Here is an 18,234-nt window from a genome sequence, read left to right on the forward strand (position 1 = left end):
GATAGTGTGAACATTTTTTACAAGTCGTGAAATATTTCATTATTTTCTAAAAAAAATGTTGGCTTTCTTGTAGATTTATACAAAGTAAAAAGTACAGTTACACTTCTCCAATAGAGGCTTAAGTTCCCGCCAAATCAATCCAGAGTTTTCTGTAAAAATTTGTGGTATTTCTCAGTATCGTATAGTGAGTAACGGAGACTGGGCTAATTTATTTATCGTAAATCCAGATTCCTATGTCTATACGATTCTTTATACATATATATTATTGCAATTGTGAATATCAGGTTCTTGAAAAATAAATACCTCAAGCCATAAAAATTATACAAACATCATTCTACGGTAAACGTTCACATAGACATATAACACATCGCAAAAAAACTTAATGATATTCAAGATCAAGGATCCGCTATTAGTCAATTACCTTGAAGATAGACTCAATGGCAAAGGATTTGAAATCAACTTGATCCACCGATCACTGAGAGCCATTTCAGCGAGATTTGAGTACATCAACTTAGAATCACTTGGTTGTAAGTAAAGCGAAAAACATTCTATGAGCTGTCATGACGCTGATGAATAGCCTGATAGCGATTAGGAGATATTGCTTCTAGTCCATGTTAGATTATAAGTCACTAGACTAGAGGCCTGCAGCGGTAACCGCCTTAAATATGTACGGTTATCGTAATCTTTAGTCGATCAGCGTATCGGGTGTAACTGTAAGAAAATATAATTCCAGCATATTTGAAAATACGTACTGTCAACATCCATTCATTTTAATACCGACGAAAGTTAAACTCGGTTACAAAATTCATACCCTGGCGGATTCGGTTCCACAGTGTTATTAGTGTTTAATCAGTGGATCCTAAAGTCAGTGATGTTAGAGTGATATTCCAGATAATCACTTAAGCTCCATTCGACTCTTCGGTGTATTTGTGACAACTTTCCACTGAGGTTTTACCAAAATTAAACTCGGAAAATCCTCTCTACTATAACATAAATATCACTATTTTAATCCACTGGCGATCTCTAAATTATAAATTCAATACTTACGAATTTCGCTAACAATAAGTCCCATCAAATAATTTCTCGCAGGAAAATTTTTTTTCTAAAAATTGTTTAAATTTGTGGATTGCAAATCTTTAGGATATAATTCATAGAGTATCGTCGAAATTATTTGTTTCTATAATTTTTACGAGTTAAAACTTTTTTAAATCAAATTTAATTTTTCACTTTTAAAGTTTAATTCTTACTCATTACAATAAGTTGCTGTTACTTTTATAAAATAAAATTATTTAATAAATTACCCATAATCTGAATATTTCGTAAAAATAATTTCTTTTCCTTTAAAATTTACAAATAAAATTTCTTGATTAAAATTGACTAATTTTGAAATTTGCGAAATTAAGGATTAAATATAGAAAATCTTCATTTTAGTCACTTTTCGGTGAGATTTTTGTATACTTTTAATGCAATTGCAGTAAAAATACAATGTAAAAAATTCGTAACTATACCGTGGAATCTAAGTGTAACTGCAGTTCAATTCCAGTGAGACGGAATCCGCCAGTGTATGCCTTTATATTTACGTATAATTGATTTTGGCGAGTTTACCGATCTCTTGGATTATACATAAGAGATGTCAAAGTATAACTACAACAGTTTGCCTACTTCGGAACCTGATCCGGAAGATAAAATGCAACTTTTGTTACCTCCGTTAATGGTCACGTTAGCCGTACCATCAAGTCCAAGTTATCCGATGTCTCCGTCACCGATGGGATCATCGGAAACGCTACCAGAGCATCAAAATGCGAAACGGAGAATGGATCGCCGTCTTATGCGACTGAATACGGAACTCCTTCAAGCGGTTGTTGACGGAAATTTGGCAGAGGTTGAACGGTCCGGTATATGCTAATCTTGAAATTATGCAGCCTTCCTCAGTATATAAAAAAATAATAGAACTGATTTATTTTAATGCCGTTGTCTATCAATATTGAAAATGAACGGTATTGAAACTGATTTATATTAATGTCGTTATCTCTCAATCCAAAATTCTCAAAAAGACGCATTGCCTTATGCGACGATTCATCCAAATCAATCGTTCGATTGTTTGAATATGTATCTACAGGTTTGGGTTCTTTATACTTTGTTATGTTTGAATTATAACGCAATTTTAGTTTGATTCAATGTGTAACGCACAGTTTCGTTTCTATCCATAATTCCTATTCGATTCTTTTGAAAAAAATTTTAATGATCTGAAATAGAGTTAATGCGTCTCAAACAATTCATTTTCTATTCAGTCATTTCTGTTTAAATTCTGCAACGATTTGAATTCGTGTAAATCTGTCGATGGCGAAAGGCTACTTTTTCGTCTCGAACCACTTTCCACAGAAACATATTGCACACGACTTTGAACTTTTCCTGTCAATTCTTTGTCATCGTTAGACACTCATTGCTATAGGAACAGATTCAATTAGACATCTAATCGTTAACTGTAGTTTTGCGATCAAAAAACAGATTCAGCTGGATTCAAATTTTCTATTGATTTCTATTATTTTGAATCTTTTTTTGATTGTCGGCCTATTTATTGGGTGCAGTGATCACATTGTAATCAAGGGGATCATCATTAATACTCGACATACTTTGTACACAATCTTCCCATATCGATACACATCTATCGTTGTCAGTCAATTATCTCGATGTTTGATTAATTATCTATCTGATTTTTGTTTATGACCCGATTCTCATGGCATAAATCGGGTAGAATGTATGCAACTCTCTTTCTTCAGTCTATCTTTTTGCACTATGCATTTTGTGATGACACTTAGAATTCATAATTTTTAGTGGCCTCCAGCATGATGCCAGTGCAAATGCGACATGCAAGCCACATCGGATTTCGAGTTGTCACATCGCGAGCTTTTTAGGACATACCGATATTTTGCAAACTCTATTGAAGAATGGTGCCCAACTCGAAGGAACGCGTGACGCGATGGGACGGACTCCTTTGCATCTCGCGGCGTGGGAAGGCAACCCGGATTGTGTAAAGCTTCTTCTCGAACATGCCCCAGAACTGGTAAATGTAACAATAGAAGAAGTCGTGATAAAAGATAAAATTCGGCCAGAGTGGATCGACTCCTGGGATCACGATCATCAGTCGGTGATTGACATGGTGAGTACAGACTGCGAAAAACATGTCTGATCAGTACAGTCCGGCAGATCTTTGGGTATACCATTTTCAAGACACGGTAGTGCAGTAATCTCAATTTTTAGCTACCGGTCTTAGAATTCGGGAGTTCACCTCTTCACGTAGCTTGTAAACGGACAGAGTTGATATGTGTGCAACATCTTCTGGCAGCTGGAGCTGAGTTTAATAAAGTTGACAGTCGAGGTATGAGGCCACTTGATGTAGTAGGCGAAAACCTAATCGACCACCGTGAAGAGGGCGACGTGGAATTCAGGTAGATATATAACACATTGATTTTGAGCTGTGAATTTAATCACAGAAACTTAGTTAAAACAGTCTTATCAATAATTCAGGTACCCAGGCGTAATCGCATCATTGATAGCCGCTGGCAGCCGGCATTACCTCTCTTCGGAATACAGGAATCAAGGTCACATTGTGACACCACTACATACGGCTGTTGAGTTGGGTTCCTTGGACGCGATAACAGCTCTTCTGAATGCAAATTTCCCTCGCTCTGTATGGAACTCGATTGGAGACACTCCGATGCATCTGTGTATCACGAAAAAAGCGGTGGAACCGTTGAAGCTGTTGATGAACACAGCCAACAGTGAAGACCCACCGAATTACCTTGATCCTGTAAATTCCATTGGACTGACTCCTCTGCAATTGGCAATGCGTCAAAATTGGATTCCAGGGGTGAGCATTATCTTGGAAGCTGGTGCAGACGTCACGATCACCTCGAGAAATGGATCCACAGCCTTGCACTTGTCCGCTGCAAGCGGTAACCTGGAGATGATGCAAGAACTGCTGAGCATTCCGGACTCACAAACGGTAGATTCAATCTTCCATTTGCTTCAAAATTTTTTCTTAATATGCGGAATAACACCCTTTATTCTGTTACACAGATAATCGAGGTGGAAAACCAGCTGGGAGAAACTCCTTTATTTTGCACGATCGCTAGTGGTAGAGTAGATTGCGTTAAAGAGATTCTCAACGCCGGCGCGAGCGTTCAGCACAAATTGCACGGTGAGGTGACGGTGTTCCATCGTGCAGCCGAACACGGCTATGCCGACATTCTTCAAGTCCTGCTTGACAGAGACTCCTCGACGACGAAATTGATGATCAATGCCAGAGACAAGTTGGTGATTTCTGGAATGACGCCATTGCACATGGCCGCGAATTTCGGACACGTTGATTGTGTGAGAATTCTTCTTGACGCCGGTGCGGACATTATGGCTACAACAACAGAGAACCCGCACAACAAGGCGACCTCTTTGCACCTAGCAGCTACACATAATCACTACGAAGTCGTGGCTGTTCTATTAAGTCGTGACACTCACATCCTTGACATACAGGACAGTCACGGGTGGCTACCGCTGCATGTGGCGTGCTATCACAGCAACAGAGAAAGCATTAGACTGCTGTTGGACGCCGGCGCCGATTTGTCCGTCGTAACAAAAGACGCTGACCGCAAAAGTATGTCTGCGATGGATTTCCTCGTTTACAACGTTCCCAGGCCCGTCGAATTTCTCGAATCGGTATTCGACTCTGCCATCACTATCAACGAGTACACAATTAATGAGCCCAATTGTGTAATCACTCTTGATTACAGTATATTAACACCTCGTGGCGTAAACATGGAGCAGATGAGAGTTGTCAATGCCCTCATTAACAGCGGGAACCAATTCAACCAAAAACGCCTACTGATTCATCCCCTGATCGAAAGTTTCTTGTACTTGAAATGGCGGGCTCTCAGTCCTTTTTTCATGATCAATCTAGCACTCTACGCAGTGTTTGTCGTTGCTACGACGCAATTAATCACTGGAATTTATTACTACAAGGATAAAGGAGAGGAACCGCCAGTTATTCTTGACACACAGATGAGCAGTTATGTCCTGCTTTTCAGCCTTGTGCCTATCGCCATTCTGGTAATTTTACAGCATACTGATAATTACCAACATTATCGATAATGCTTGAACTTGACGATTAACTTAAAAGAGAACCAAAAATTCTCAACATGTTTGACGTAATGTAATACCATAGTGACGAAAAACAGGGATTCTGCGTTGGGTGTCTTCTTTTCTACATTATACAAAACTCGACGTCTTTCTGTTTGTCCGCATGTTAGCTTATAACTCCAGATCTACTGAATCGATTTTGATTCTTTTGTTTCTGCGGATAGCTACAAAGCTACAATGTCTGGACAGGTTTGAGACTACATTTTGTTACAACCAGATCAATAGTTTTGAGACATAACGATATTTGTAAGTTAAGTAGAAACGGGATTACACTCTTATGCGAAGGCTGACTAAACTCTAATAGACAGAGGAAAGTTATGTTCAAGAATTTTCAACGTCTTAATAAGCTCTGCAAAAAAGTTCAGAGTATATGGCTATATTTAATAGTTTTGCTACAAAAAGGATTTGAAAATAATCGCGGGCGGAGCCGCAACGGGTTGCTAGTTGATGATAAAAATGGATCTATCTTCGAAGCTTAGTGATGGGTGGTTGAAGACTGAGAGAATATGAAACGTTAGTAAATAATTTAGTCAATCCAAAGAGATGTATGGAATTGAAAAAAATACCATGATAGGAATGTTGGTGAGTATTTGAAGTAATTTATCATCTTCAGGAATTCTTACACGGGCAGCAACGTTCTTGGACCTACTTCCACGAACTTGAATCCTGGGTCAAGTGGGGTTCTTTCATCCTTTCGACGCTGGTTGTATTCGCTGATCACAACGCAAACGAATGGACTCGTCACGTGGCTGCCGTAGCCGTCCTGCTAGCTTGGACCGAGCTCATGTTTTTGCTGTCTCGTTTCCCAGAATGGGGTTACTACGTACTAATGTTTTCAAAAGTGGCCACCAACGTTATCAAGGTACAGGCGTGCATTTGGTACTGGGATCCCTATTATGCAAATATCGATGCACGGAGAACACTGGGCAATTGTGACAATAAATCGATTTAAAGTCAAATAGGTGGGATAAGAACCACTTCTATAATTTTATTTGACGCCCATGGTAGTTACGTATAGAGTCTAGTATATTTACTGCCATTAGATGGTGTCGCCTGTATGTAGGGTCCGTATGGTCAAAACCCGTGTAAAAAAAATTTCCATAAGCCTCCCGGCATTTCTATGAATTTACTTAAAGAAAGTATCGGAAAGTATATTACAAATTCACGAACAATCCATTATCTTCTTCACAGGTGCTATTGACGTTTGGCTTTCTTGTGATTGGTTTCACCTTCAGTTTCTTGGTCCAGTTCCGGAGCGAACCTCCATTTGGCTCCCCGTGGCAGAGTTTCGTAAAGACCATGGTGATGATGACTTCGGAATTCGATTACTCGGATCTCTTTACGGGACAGGAAGACTACATAGTGACAGTGACACTTGGACGGCTGGTATTCGTCGCCTTTCTGGTTCTAGCTGCGATCGTTCTGATGAATTTAATGGTTGGTTTAGCGGTTAATGACATCAACGACTTGGAGATACGAGGAAAAACTCAGCGCCTCTTTAAGCAGGTCAATTTCCTATGCAGCTTGGATTTGGTGGTCTACAATAAAATGATACTCCGCCTATTTCCAAAAAGCTGGCGCATCAGAGTCGAGAAGGGTAGATGCGTTGATTCGAAACTTTATCTTCATCCGGGTAGACCACTCCGCACTATTTTTAAGATGATACCTTCTACGATCAAAGAAGACATCATACAAACCGCTAGGGCCGGTCAAAAAACGTCAGAACCAACCATAGTTGACATTCTGAACCGGTTAACTAATCTGGAAATGGTTCTCCAAAAGGTTTCCCAAAAAGAAACTCTCGTGCCATCACAAAGTAATACAGAAGCCACAGCTACTTCCGACTTGTCGCGTCTCATTGAACACATTGATAAATTGAAAGACGACTCTATTTCGAGGTGGGAAAAAACAGAACTTACAATTGAAAACGTAGCTCAGAGCTTTAGAACTTTACAGAGACAGTTACTCAGATTAAACGCGAACATTGCTTTCTCAGGAAATGCGCCTCATGTAGTGAGCGTAGACGAAATGTAAGATACGGTCTTACTTCAAGCATTGGCTGTGAGCAATGATAGACAAAATTCTAATTAATCAATAACAAATTCCATTTTTATTTCGTAACTAGGACATAATAAAATCCATTAGTTTGTAGTAGTAAATTCCAATTACAAAGTACGAATGTATCTTCTAATTTAAAATGCACCAATCAATACAGATGTAATTTGTAATTAAAATGTAATTAATTACAAATTGTAACTACGCGGAGGCCAATACTGGATGTGAATTGCTGTCTATAGTTAGCCAAGGACATTGATTTCAGAATTTATTAATTTCTATCGAGATCCAATATGGCGTCGTATTAGGTTATCAGCTGATCGTTTCAGCCGCACGGTTTTACTTGAATTATATGATGGTAGAAAAAAAAATGCAAGCGATTATACTTTTTCTGTGTTATATTGAGTTAATAAAGGCCGTAAATGAACGTTCAAAAACATTTTTATAACTAAATATGGCATGATTAGCGTATTGCAGTACTTTTTTCAATCTTTCGATGTTCTGAAGTCCAATCGGATTCTTTTGCTTCCTGTACACAAATATTCTACTTTCATGATTCGATTTGATAGAAGTGAAGGTCTAATAAGAAATTGCTTATTTTATATATGTTAGCAATCCAAAATTCGACGAATTATCTGATGGTATCAGAGCTATTTAGAAATGGTTATTGTCGGTTCTAAATCGGTTTTTACTGGTTTCTTAGGTTGGTCGATGGCTAGAATTATGGGTTATTTCATAAAAATGTAAGATCAGTTTTGGACAAATGTTCTTTCAATACAGGTCGTTCACAAATTAGTAAACGAATTCTTTAGCGTTGACACTGGTGTGAAAAATTCAAAGGAAAATAGGAAACAAGAATTTCTCGTCCGTTATAAGTTTCTTTTATAGAAATGCATTCTTTATTTGTTCTTCAAAACACCAATTTTCCGTAGATATTTGACTAAGAACGGTACGGTTGCCAAAGTTACTGATATCCTTACTGGAGCCAATAATTTGTGGACCGCATATGCAATAACAAATGTTGATGAATTCGATACGATATTTTGAATCCTTGCATCGTCCACAAATCCCAGGTAGCTAATCAGTGAAGGCACATCTACACCACTGAAAAAAAACATAGTTTCTGTAAAAATTGTACTTTGTTTACTAAGAACCTTTAGTTACCTCAATTTATAATAAATATTTTTAACGAGTTTTGTGTAATTTTATCATGTACAAGAAAAGAGAAAGAAAAAAATTATTCTTGCGTGAAACACTCTCAGTTTTTCAATAAAGACCAATGAAACATAAAACAAACCTATAAATTACTACGTAACAGGTACCAAGAGACATCAATGATATGCCAACATGGAATACAATAACCGTGCTTCCGTAATCTTTAACTGCTCTTTTGAGCTTTGCTGCTCTTGATTCCTTGTCAGCCTTAGGTAATTCGTTTGATGATTTTTCAGATTCATTTGGTGTGGTACCAGCGCCTGTCGAATAGCTCATCACGTGAGCAGGTTTGGTACAGTACAAATCTTTGGAGAGTAAACTGTTTGCAATGATGTTAGTGACAGCACCTAAATATCACATTAAAATGCCTTTAAGTTTATTAAGGCGGTCATTTTACAAGAATAATATAAGTAATAACGATGACGTGCAGATTTACTCAGACTCATACTCATACTCAGACTTTTCTCATTTACAAATCAGCTGTTCAAAAATGGAACTATATTTTAAATTTATGGGTAAAGAATGGACAGTTTTTTCCTTATGCTGTTTTTGTATTGGGGACCAGAGAATGTTTCACACAAAAAAAAACATTGCCTGAAGTTTTTTTGCTTTGATTAATAAAAAACTGCCAATAACAGTGGGAGTAACCTATGGTCTAAAATTAATTCATACCAAAAATCATTTTTACGATAAAAGTCAAATGTCAGTTATCAGATCATTTTACAAAAATCAGAGGAGAGAAATATGATTCATACATGGTAGTGTAAGTTTTAGTTTCTGATTGTAAAAAAAAAATGGTAATAATCCTTTACTACTCATTTCAATTATTCTTTTACTTATTGTTAGAGAACATGTTAATTTTCAGAGGCTGGTTTTATTGTATATGTTATCGAGTGAATGTAGTGGATAGTCGTCAAGGACGACTACATTGTAACATATTCCATGAAGCAACTAAAGTAAAAAAAAAAACAGAATTTAAATCCAACAGGTATTGTACTATATACAATATGATAATCATCCCGTATAAATAATACCATTCGAAATCTTTATTACGTTTTTGCTTTGTGAATAGTCGGCAAGGACGACTACATTGTAACATATTCCATGAACCAACTCAAGTAAGAAAAAGTTGTAACTCAAGTGCGGCAGGTATTATGCTACATGCAATATGATAATTATCACGTATAAACAGTATCATTCGAAGTGTTTATTACATTGTTGATTTTATGCTGCAATGCAATATGTTACAATACTCTCATGTAGAGAATAAAACTGATGGATTAAAATCTATAGAAATAATTTGATATCCTGGATGTCCGCTATGGTTTACAAGATTATCAATAAATTAAAAGATTTTTTTACAGGGTGCCGAAAAATGTTTAGGAAAGAAATTCCATGACATTTACAAGTTTTCCAGGTTTTCCAGGTGTACGGCCATCCTGTTTTTACATGGTAATTAATAGTATGTATGCGGGACACACCGGAGGAAAGTGCTGAAATCGCATGAGTCAGATATCGCACATCAACATATGTGACACGCGATATTTTTTCCAACACCTGCGAAGGAAATTTTGATTTGAGGATAACACAGATGCCACTGACTGCATGTAAAATGTGGGTTAGCTAACTTATGTTCAATGCCACAATACGTGAAATTGTGTTATTCAACTGTACGTGTGTGCCAATGACGTTTAAGATTACTGGTCAGAAACAGGGCACTTTACGCACGCTCTACAGGTTTGGAAAATCGAACTTTCCAAGAAGGTGTTAGAAGAAATATAAGTAATCACAAGTACTACTTTTAAATTACATGTACATATAGAAATAGAAAATGTCTATGCTGATTTTTGGCGAACTGATATGAAACAGATTCGAGTCGGGATCTGTTGCTACAAGCTCGCTTGCAGACATATGCACCATTTTTGGTTCGTTAACGTTCCGTATGTAATCAGCTAAATCATCCTGCATCCATTCGTTCAGACAACAGAAGAAACCATGTTGCTGGACCGTAATTTAGAACCATGCAACCAAATACACTTCTTTCATCAACAGTAGCTCAGAGATTTGAATATCCTGTCTGAAGGAGTATGAATAATTGTTTCATCAGTGTGCATGTCGTCTGTTATTCAGGATGGATAAGCCGTACCATGTGAATCAACAGTTAAGAAAAGGGGAAAAAACTTATCAGAAATTTTATTGATGCTAATGCCTATGAACGTGAATAAAACAACAACAAATAAATCTGAGCGAAATCCGACATGATGAACTAAGATCTCAACAATTTGGGAAACAGTTTTATAAATAGAACATTCGAAAGGGTTAAACTCTGGAGTTCTTGTATGTGTTTTGTTCACCATAGAGATCTACAGAGATTGACTAGAAAAAAAGTTATAAACAAATATTTTCAGAGTGGGTAAGAACATGTAAGTACAGTGCAACAGATGTTCATTGATAATTAAAAGTGTAAACTATTACTATTCTGGAAAGCAAGACTTCTTGAAATTTTTTACGACAATTTGTGGCAATGTAATCAGCAAGAAAAATAAGCCCTAAAACATTAGAATGGTATTAAAAACAGCAGAGTCTTATCATTTGAACTGTTCTGATTATGAATTCTATTCTTTAATTGTTAATATTATGACATGTGTTATGCGAATTCCCTTTGAATAATTTCAATAACATAGTAAGATTAGTGTTTCATTCGTGTTCACCATCACTGGAGCAATCAACAATGCTGAATAGATTTTAAATGATTTTTTCTCTATTCCTAACTTTTGATTCAAATCGTAGGGCTCATTTTTCCTTAAACTTCACATTGTACTCCATTTTTGATGTTTATCATCATGATTCAGTACTTTATCGAACTTTATCTGCTTTTATCTTGACTTCATCAGATAGTAGAACCTGATATTTATTTATTGTTAGGATTACAAAATGATTCTGAGAAATGAAACGGATTTTAATATGCTGCTATTAAATCGCTAGAAATTTTTTTAGGAATATTTCATATTGATAAACTAAAGTTTTGAAAACTGGTGTCTTTATCACAAACCTTTGGTAGTGGCAGTTCTGTTCTGCACACATGGTTCGCTCTTGGAATAGTGTGAGATCTGCATATCATAGGCGATGTATTTATCATCCCTGGAACATGCACCGCCAGGCATATTCAGGTGCATAGATTTACCCTCGGAAGAAAACGGCTGCGGAACGTTGCTCTGCATAGATCCATTGAGGCTCACAGCACCGGTGCAGTCGTATGAATCAATGTACAAGTTTTCTGAATTATCTTGGGTCATGCAGTTACCAAGATTAAGACCTTCTGATCCAGTATTGGAACAAGCCGCTGGCCCATTTGCCTGGCAGAACAATATAGGTCCCGTTATATCTCGCACTCTCTCTGAAGTAAAACGACCCATTTCGTTTCCAAATATCTGGGTCATGTTCTGGGGTAACGGTATTGCAGGAGCATATGGGTAGGACTTTACCGCAGAGGCGTGAAGACTTTTCTTCTGATTATTTTCATTGCTATTTCTTAGGTCTCCGCTAAGTACAGCTGAAAATTAAGAGTCTTAATGTGATAATTAAACTCATTTAAATTTAAACTTTATAATTATACTAAGGATTCAGGTGTCAATCATTTACAGATTTCTGTAAGCCATAAATTGGAAAAATAACAATATAATAACAATAAAAATAAAATTTGTTAATAAAACAGAACAGCAACCTGTGTGTTTATGACGCGATAAAGCCGTTTGTAGGATATTTGAATATCCTCCCTTAGCACAGTTTCCTAATTTCAATGCCATACCGATGATTACTTTTACTCGCGGAATTTAAGTGTGTAGTTAAATAGCCGAACGCTGTTCTTTACTTGTTTAATTTCATTTGAACATGTATATTTAAATTGCGATCGTCGATGATTCCGTAAATTGAAAAACTTGAATGTGAAAGAACACGTTTTACGGATTTTCACGGATTTTTTTTTTTTTTTTTTTCGTAAATACGTTCCGGTTAAACTTCCACAACTGTTCACGCCGATTGACTGACTTCTAATGCTCTAATCTTATTATTATCAATATTATCATTGCACAGATGATACATCAAAATATCATTGGTTGAAGTTATGCTACTGAACTCCATACTGATTTGTCTGCTTGTGCGCATGACCATTAAAATGAGTTTAAAATATCTGTGGATAAGTCAAGTAAGCGAATACACTGCTGCGTAGACTGAAGTAGAACTAAAGAAATCTTCAGTCATCGGCTGCTGTGGTGTTCGGTCGATAACAGTAGATTCATTGTCTTTTGAAGAGGTCAGAGTATCGTAACGGATGAGATCAACGCTTCAGTCAACGCATTTTGACAAAAACGTTGACTGAAGATTCTTACTTCGTGTTGAAGATGTATAAAGGATGAGCATATACAGTAATATGCTCTGAGCTGTCAAAGCTAAAAAGTCACGAATTCGGCAGCGTAAAAGAGATGAAAGATTCTTGGGCTATTGCTCGACGGGACAGTTGTCTGTCCCCTGATCACTATTCGCAGTTTCACGAATTATCAACCGAGTAACTAACCGCGCCGGTAAAAGAAATTCTTCATAACCAACAACTATCGCGTGCAAATCATTGCTAACATACCGTCGTCGTTGTAAAATTGAAAAGTTGAGAAAATCTCGCACAAGAAATATATACGTCGCAATTATACAACGGAAAACTAAATTTCAATCAACCACACGAACGTGCATCGTTTATATTTACGTGAATACATCACATATTTTATAGGCGATGGTAGTATTTCTAAGAGCTCGACTTATTTTTTTTTTTTAAGTTTTTTACACAGTCACTTTGAACAGCAAATATTTTGGATAAATTTTGAACAACTTCATTTTTAGTGTCAAAAGTTTCAAGAATGTTCCAATGAAGAAATTAGTATAGTAAGAAGAAAACCCGATAATATCTTTCCACGTATTTATAAAGGTTTGCCTATTTCACTAAACTTATGGCCTGCCTTTTATGGATAGCAATCCTGTAGAGTTATAATTAAACGTGCAGATCACTTTGTCACAAACCATAATCATCATTATCATATAAAAATATCTTTTTTGGAATATTTATTACTGTTAAGTGAAAAGCGTGTCAGCTCAAAAAGTACAAATGGATGACTGGAATTTGATGAAGATGTCAAAAAAAGTCCATGATCGATTGCAAAATCCTCCGAAAGCTTGGAGTCTTTTGTGTCAAATGACCCATTGCTCACTTCGAGAAAAATGATCAACATTAGCTATTACCACCGATATGTCGCAACGTGTTTTTGTTTGCAGAACTACACGAAAAATCTGAGAATCATCGAGAACTTGCACTCTAAATATGATGAAATTAAAAATTTTGAAAAATTTCGAGAGACTTAGCTTCCAAGTGTTTATATGTGTAAGCAAGACAAAAAATATAGCCCGAAATTCGTAAAGAAATCGCAAATCGCATTGCTCAACTCGCTGTAACCACTTTTGGAGTCTTAGAATTTCAGCGAGGCTTTTGTGAACTCGTCGTCAGCCACTGCAGCAGGCTTAATTCGCCCAACCACTGAAGTCGGCTCGACGGCCGCATCAACTCACATCACACTGTCGTGACATACAATATATGTATGTATTTCCACAATGGATATCAATTGCTGACTGAAGAAATAAATTTTTACAAACGTTCTCTACAAGTATGTCAATCTATCCCACTCTCATAAGTATACTTTTATTCCATACTGCAGCTAGCCAATTTATTACTCATTCTTTATCGTACAGTTCAACTTCTTTTATTTTCTCCGTTGTAAGTACTCTGGAAGGTTCGAATCCAACATTAAGCACACATTAGGATCGATTTTTTACGAATAAAAATTTCACACTCAAAAGTGTTTTCTTGAACGTTAAAGATAAATCATTGTTATTAATTTACCATATTTTTCTCCTTCGATTGCAATTCTTTTTCTGAGCGTTCATTCTCTGCGTAGAGAATTAGAGACTAAACATTTTTTGTTCGAAAAAGTAAAGCTAGCCTTTTAGATTTTTGATTTGACTTTTTGAAATATCGACGTCATCTTGCGAGAGGAATCGATTCTGCGCAATCCGAGGCGCAATCTGAATACGCTGCGAGTAATGAATCAAGATTTATATCGAAAAAATTGAAGGTTTCATTTATAATTTCTCTACTTTTGAACCCACCCTCTTTTTGATATCTTTTCTGCATTTGTAGGGTCTAACTACTCTAGAGAGTGTCAAGCAAATCGATTCTGAGACCGAAAATTTTAGTCTTTTTGAGAAACAAAAATTTACTCGTTTTTAGCGGAAGACTAAGAAAAAAAAAATCGACAGTCAGTTGATTAGCCTTCATCTTAAATTTTTATTTCAAGTGGTGCCGCGTAAATTTGGTAAAGTCAGTTGAAATAATGATGGCGTATTTTTTATTTTCTATTAAAAGTAACAATGACGAATCAAATTTTCAGTATTTTTACTGTTTGCAGAGTGCATTTCTAACGACTGCACGTTATCTGCCACCGACACAGTCAAAATTTTTGAGGTTACATTCATTGCGGCGACCTGTCGTTTAAATTTACGAAGGTTATTGGCCGCCGTGGCAAACAGCTGTTCTCGGATTATAACGCGTGCATATTTAATTCTTTTTTTTTCAATTTTAACAGACGACGGAGCAGGCAGTTGTTAGGAATTCACGCTGTATGAATTGTATATCTTAGCATAGTTGACGTCATAACTCTGTCGTTTTCAATTCGTCGTCGTATTTTATGAAGATGGAAAAAGGAGAAATATGGCCTAATTATATTTTCATCAACTATTCAAATACGTAATGAAAAAAAAAAACACAGGATTCGATCCAATTATTTTGTTTTCTCACTCTTTACAGAGCTTAGAACTGCAGCAGGGCATTTCCGCCTCGTAACAAGGACAGTAGGTAGATCCTTCGCACGTGTTTTGGATACAAAATCTCACGCTTGTTTTTGGCGGTTTCATTTTCGGGGGCTGCGGGAAACACGGGGGTTTTATCCCGGACGGTTCTGGACAAGGTTTAGCGATGCACAGCGTCGGAGGCGGCACCGGTTTTCCAGGAGGCTGACGACACCGCTGTAAAAAAAAACGTTTTTCGTCAAAGAAATTCAAATAAAAACGTTTGTGGTACCCTACTGATTGTAGAGACCATTTCATTTCTTGCAGTTACTAAAAAATGATAGTGAAATCATTGTCGATAACAATAACAATTTGAATATCGTTTGAATTGCAAAAAAAATAAAACATGTTGTAAGTAACTATTTAGTGCAACGTTCCAATCCGTCAGTATAGTTTACCACATCTCTTTGGTTGATTAATGTCATAACATCGATTTGTTGTCGTACCAACAAAAAATTATCACATGCAACAGTTTCCGCAAAATTACAAACCAGATTTTTTTTCTACAACTATAAAACTCTGGTTCTTCTGGTTTTTACAACTACAACTCAGGGTTTTCGAATTTGTTATACAAAATAAAGTTCTACATAGTATGGATTTCTACAAAAATTGGTCCGCTTGCTACCTCTAATTCGAATCTGTCAGAAATAGTCAAAACGACTAAGACTCGGAGTTTTTCGTGTCTTTGTCAGAAAAATGTTTAGAAATTGACTTGAGAATCCCTCGTAGGAAATTTGACACAAAATTATTTAAAATTTTCCAAAAATTATACAGAATTTTTCTCAGAACTTTCGAGAAAAATAACAGAGATTACTGAGAAATTTTTAACAATGTTTTCTCATCAGGAACATAATTATTTATAATTTCCTTATAACAAATAAGGAAATAATTTAGTTCAGGATTAAAGACGGGCCTGAAAAAGTATAGTTCAAGATAATTTTATACTCGCCAGGGGTTGGCAGGGTTCTGGACAAGATGGCCACTGTGGTGGACAAGGTTCCGGAGGAGGGCAGCCGGAAGTTGGGCAATGGAAACGTGGTGGCCTACAATGGCGGCAAGGTGGTGGTAGGGTGCTAGTTTTTTTTCCATCGTTTTCTTCGCACAACATTTTTCGGTTTTTAATTTATGTCCCCCTACCCACCTGCGATAATAGGAGAGAAGTTTTTCTTTAAAAATTATACGTCGCATGAACATTTGACGTATTTTTCTTTCTTGAACCTTTTTTTTTTTATTCAAGCATAATGCTGTATATTGTATTCAAATTTTGGTCGGCAATGAGTCGAACAGCTGACTCAATATAAAACACCTGTTTATCATGGAGATTCTAACTTTAGTAAAAGCTGTATTTAATTCAGAAAAAAATCAATTCAATTATGAAGCGTATACGTATGCGAAAATGGCGTACGTACCTGTAATTTTATATGTTAGCCTTATCTGTCAATGTTCAGGTTTCACCAGATATTGAATTTTTATATACATAACTTGCACTTATAAGTAATATATCATATTTGGATATTTCAAAAAATACGAGAACTCAGTGTTAGAGGTTAATTTCTTACGGAAAATTTTAAATTTTGCTTTTTGACACAGTATGTTTTATGTAGACTAGATGCTCAAACGAAAGTTTACAGTCATTTTCATAAAACATCTCGGCATCCTTTGTTTCACAAATCACAGGCAACGTCGTGTTGTATTGTCAGCAAAATTTTTGCATTCACAGCGGTGTTAGTTGAAGAAAAAAAAAAAAAAAAAAAAAATAACAGATCTCTGTTCAAAAATTCACCGAAATTTATTTATTTATTTACCTATGAAAATATCAGGGGCATTGAAAACTGAAAATTATCAACTCAAAAATTGAAAAACGATTGTTTTTTCGATTTGGTCATTCTTCAAACATCAACTAGATATTAACTTAAAATTTATTCACGGTTTCGATCTCATCAAATACAGTTTGTAACTAGTTGATCGTCATAACAATTAGGGATTTTTACAAGGTGTTAAATCTCGAAATTTGTCATCTTCTGCGAACCGATTTCCCGCAACAATTGACGAATTTAAGATCACAGCATATCGGTGGCGGGGGTGGCGGCGGAGGAGGAGGACAGCATGGGATAGCCGGAAAATAGCAGGGCTCATACGTTGATCTTAAAGTGTAAAGATTAGCGATTAGGCTTGTGTTGATAAATTAGTATTTTCATTGGAGGAAATGTCCTGAATCCTTGTCTATGAAAACTCTAAAAAGGATTTTGAAAGATCTATGTAGCGAACAGAAACATTAATTGTAAGTAAGATGGATAAGTTGTTTAAGATACAAACAGAAGGTTCCCCAAACGTTTACCGAATCTTGGCATAATATTTCATTAAATAATGAATGAGCATTTAACATTCCTGTGGACTAATATTAGCCCTAGAATGCATGTATATTTTTTCTACCTTCTGACGCACGAATGGGATTTTTTACAACCCCACGCGTTTCTCGATCGTAAAACCGTTCTGAAAGCAATCATGGGACTTGTAAGTGCATAAATCTCTTTATTTTTCGATAAGGAAACTAATGGCGAAGAGTAAATGCAATTTTGTTGAAGATTAGTTGGTGAAAAATTCAATTAACTAACAAAAAGTGCAAAAAACCGGTAACAACTCACTTTTCGAACAAAATATTATATGTTTTTTTTTTGTAATGAACCGATTTCCAAATTTCTTTGAGCGAAGTCGTATCTTTAAGCCATTTTCTGCGTAAGAAATAGCATACGTTTTATAGAAGGCGCCGAGTTCACGTGAAAAAATAAAGTAGCGTACATTTTTTACAAAGCGTTCGCCTTCACG

At 36.3% G+C, this 18,234-nt stretch overlaps 3 protein-coding genes across 3 annotated transcripts; 1 reads left to right on the forward strand and 2 right to left on the reverse strand.

Moving 5' to 3' along the window:
- The first annotated feature begins 1,602 nt into the window (after nt 1-1,602).
- Nucleotides 1,603-7,320, forward strand: LOC124404143 (transient receptor potential channel pyrexia-like). Its single transcript, XM_046878041.1, has 7 exons — nt 1,603-1,890; nt 2,836-3,160; nt 3,262-3,449; nt 3,529-4,006; nt 4,081-5,103; nt 5,807-6,055; nt 6,385-7,320. Exons 1-7 carry the CDS (start codon nt 1,631-1,633, stop codon nt 7,225-7,227), a joined length of 3,366 nt encoding a protein of 1,121 aa, XP_046733997.1. The 5' UTR covers nt 1,603-1,630; the 3' UTR covers nt 7,228-7,320.
- Nucleotides 7,321-8,117: 797 nt separating this feature from the next.
- Nucleotides 8,118-12,469, reverse strand: LOC124404144. Its single transcript, XM_046878043.1, has 4 exons — nt 12,188-12,469; nt 11,516-12,016; nt 8,546-8,810; nt 8,118-8,352 (listed from the first exon to the last, which is right to left on the reverse strand). The coding sequence occupies exons 1-4, from the start codon at nt 12,267-12,269 to the stop codon at nt 8,148-8,150; spliced, it is 1,053 nt and encodes a 350-aa protein (XP_046733999.1). The 5' UTR covers nt 12,270-12,469; the 3' UTR covers nt 8,118-8,147.
- Nucleotides 12,470-15,354: 2,885 nt separating this feature from the next.
- Nucleotides 15,355-16,516, reverse strand: LOC124404690 (small proline-rich protein 2H-like). The gene is made up of 2 exons (XM_046879022.1): nt 16,358-16,516; nt 15,355-15,585 (listed from the first exon to the last, which is right to left on the reverse strand). The coding sequence occupies exons 1-2, from the start codon at nt 16,514-16,516 to the stop codon at nt 15,355-15,357; spliced, it is 390 nt and encodes a 129-aa protein (XP_046734978.1).
- Between the last annotated feature and the right edge of the window lie 1,718 nt (nt 16,517-18,234).

This window comes from Diprion similis, chromosome 3 (assembly GCF_021155765.1).
Source record: "Diprion similis isolate iyDipSimi1 chromosome 3, iyDipSimi1.1, whole genome shotgun sequence".
NCBI lineage: Eukaryota > Metazoa > Arthropoda > Insecta > Hymenoptera > Diprionidae > Diprion > Diprion similis.

Coding starts and splice junctions, on each gene's coding strand:
- LOC124404143 (XM_046878041.1), top strand. CDS start 1,631: ATGTCAAAGTATAACTACAACAGTTTGCCTACTTCGGAACCTGATCCG. Junction 3,161..3,261: donor ATCAGTCGGTGATTGACATG/GTGAGTACAGAC, acceptor CTCAATTTTTAG/CTACCGGTCTTAGAATTCGG. Junction 6,056..6,384: donor TGGCCACCAACGTTATCAAG/GTACAGGCGTGC, acceptor TCTTCTTCACAG/GTGCTATTGACGTTTGGCTT.
- LOC124404144 (XM_046878043.1), bottom strand. CDS start 12,269: ATGGCATTGAAATTAGGAAACTGTGCTAAGGGAGGATATTCAAATATC. Junction 12,017..12,187: donor ATCGCGTCATAAACACACAG/GTTGCTGTTCTG, acceptor CTTAATTTTCAG/CTGTACTTAGCGGAGACCTA. Junction 8,353..8,545: donor TGTTACGTAGTAATTTATAG/GTTTGTTTTATG, acceptor GTTTTTTTTCAG/TGGTGTAGATGTGCCTTCAC.
- LOC124404690 (XM_046879022.1), bottom strand. CDS start 16,516: ATGTTGTGCGAAGAAAACGATGGAAAAAAAACTAGCACCCTACCACCA. Junction 15,586..16,357: donor CAGAACCCTGCCAACCCCTG/GCGAGTATAAAA, acceptor TTTTTTTTACAG/CGGTGTCGTCAGCCTCCTGG.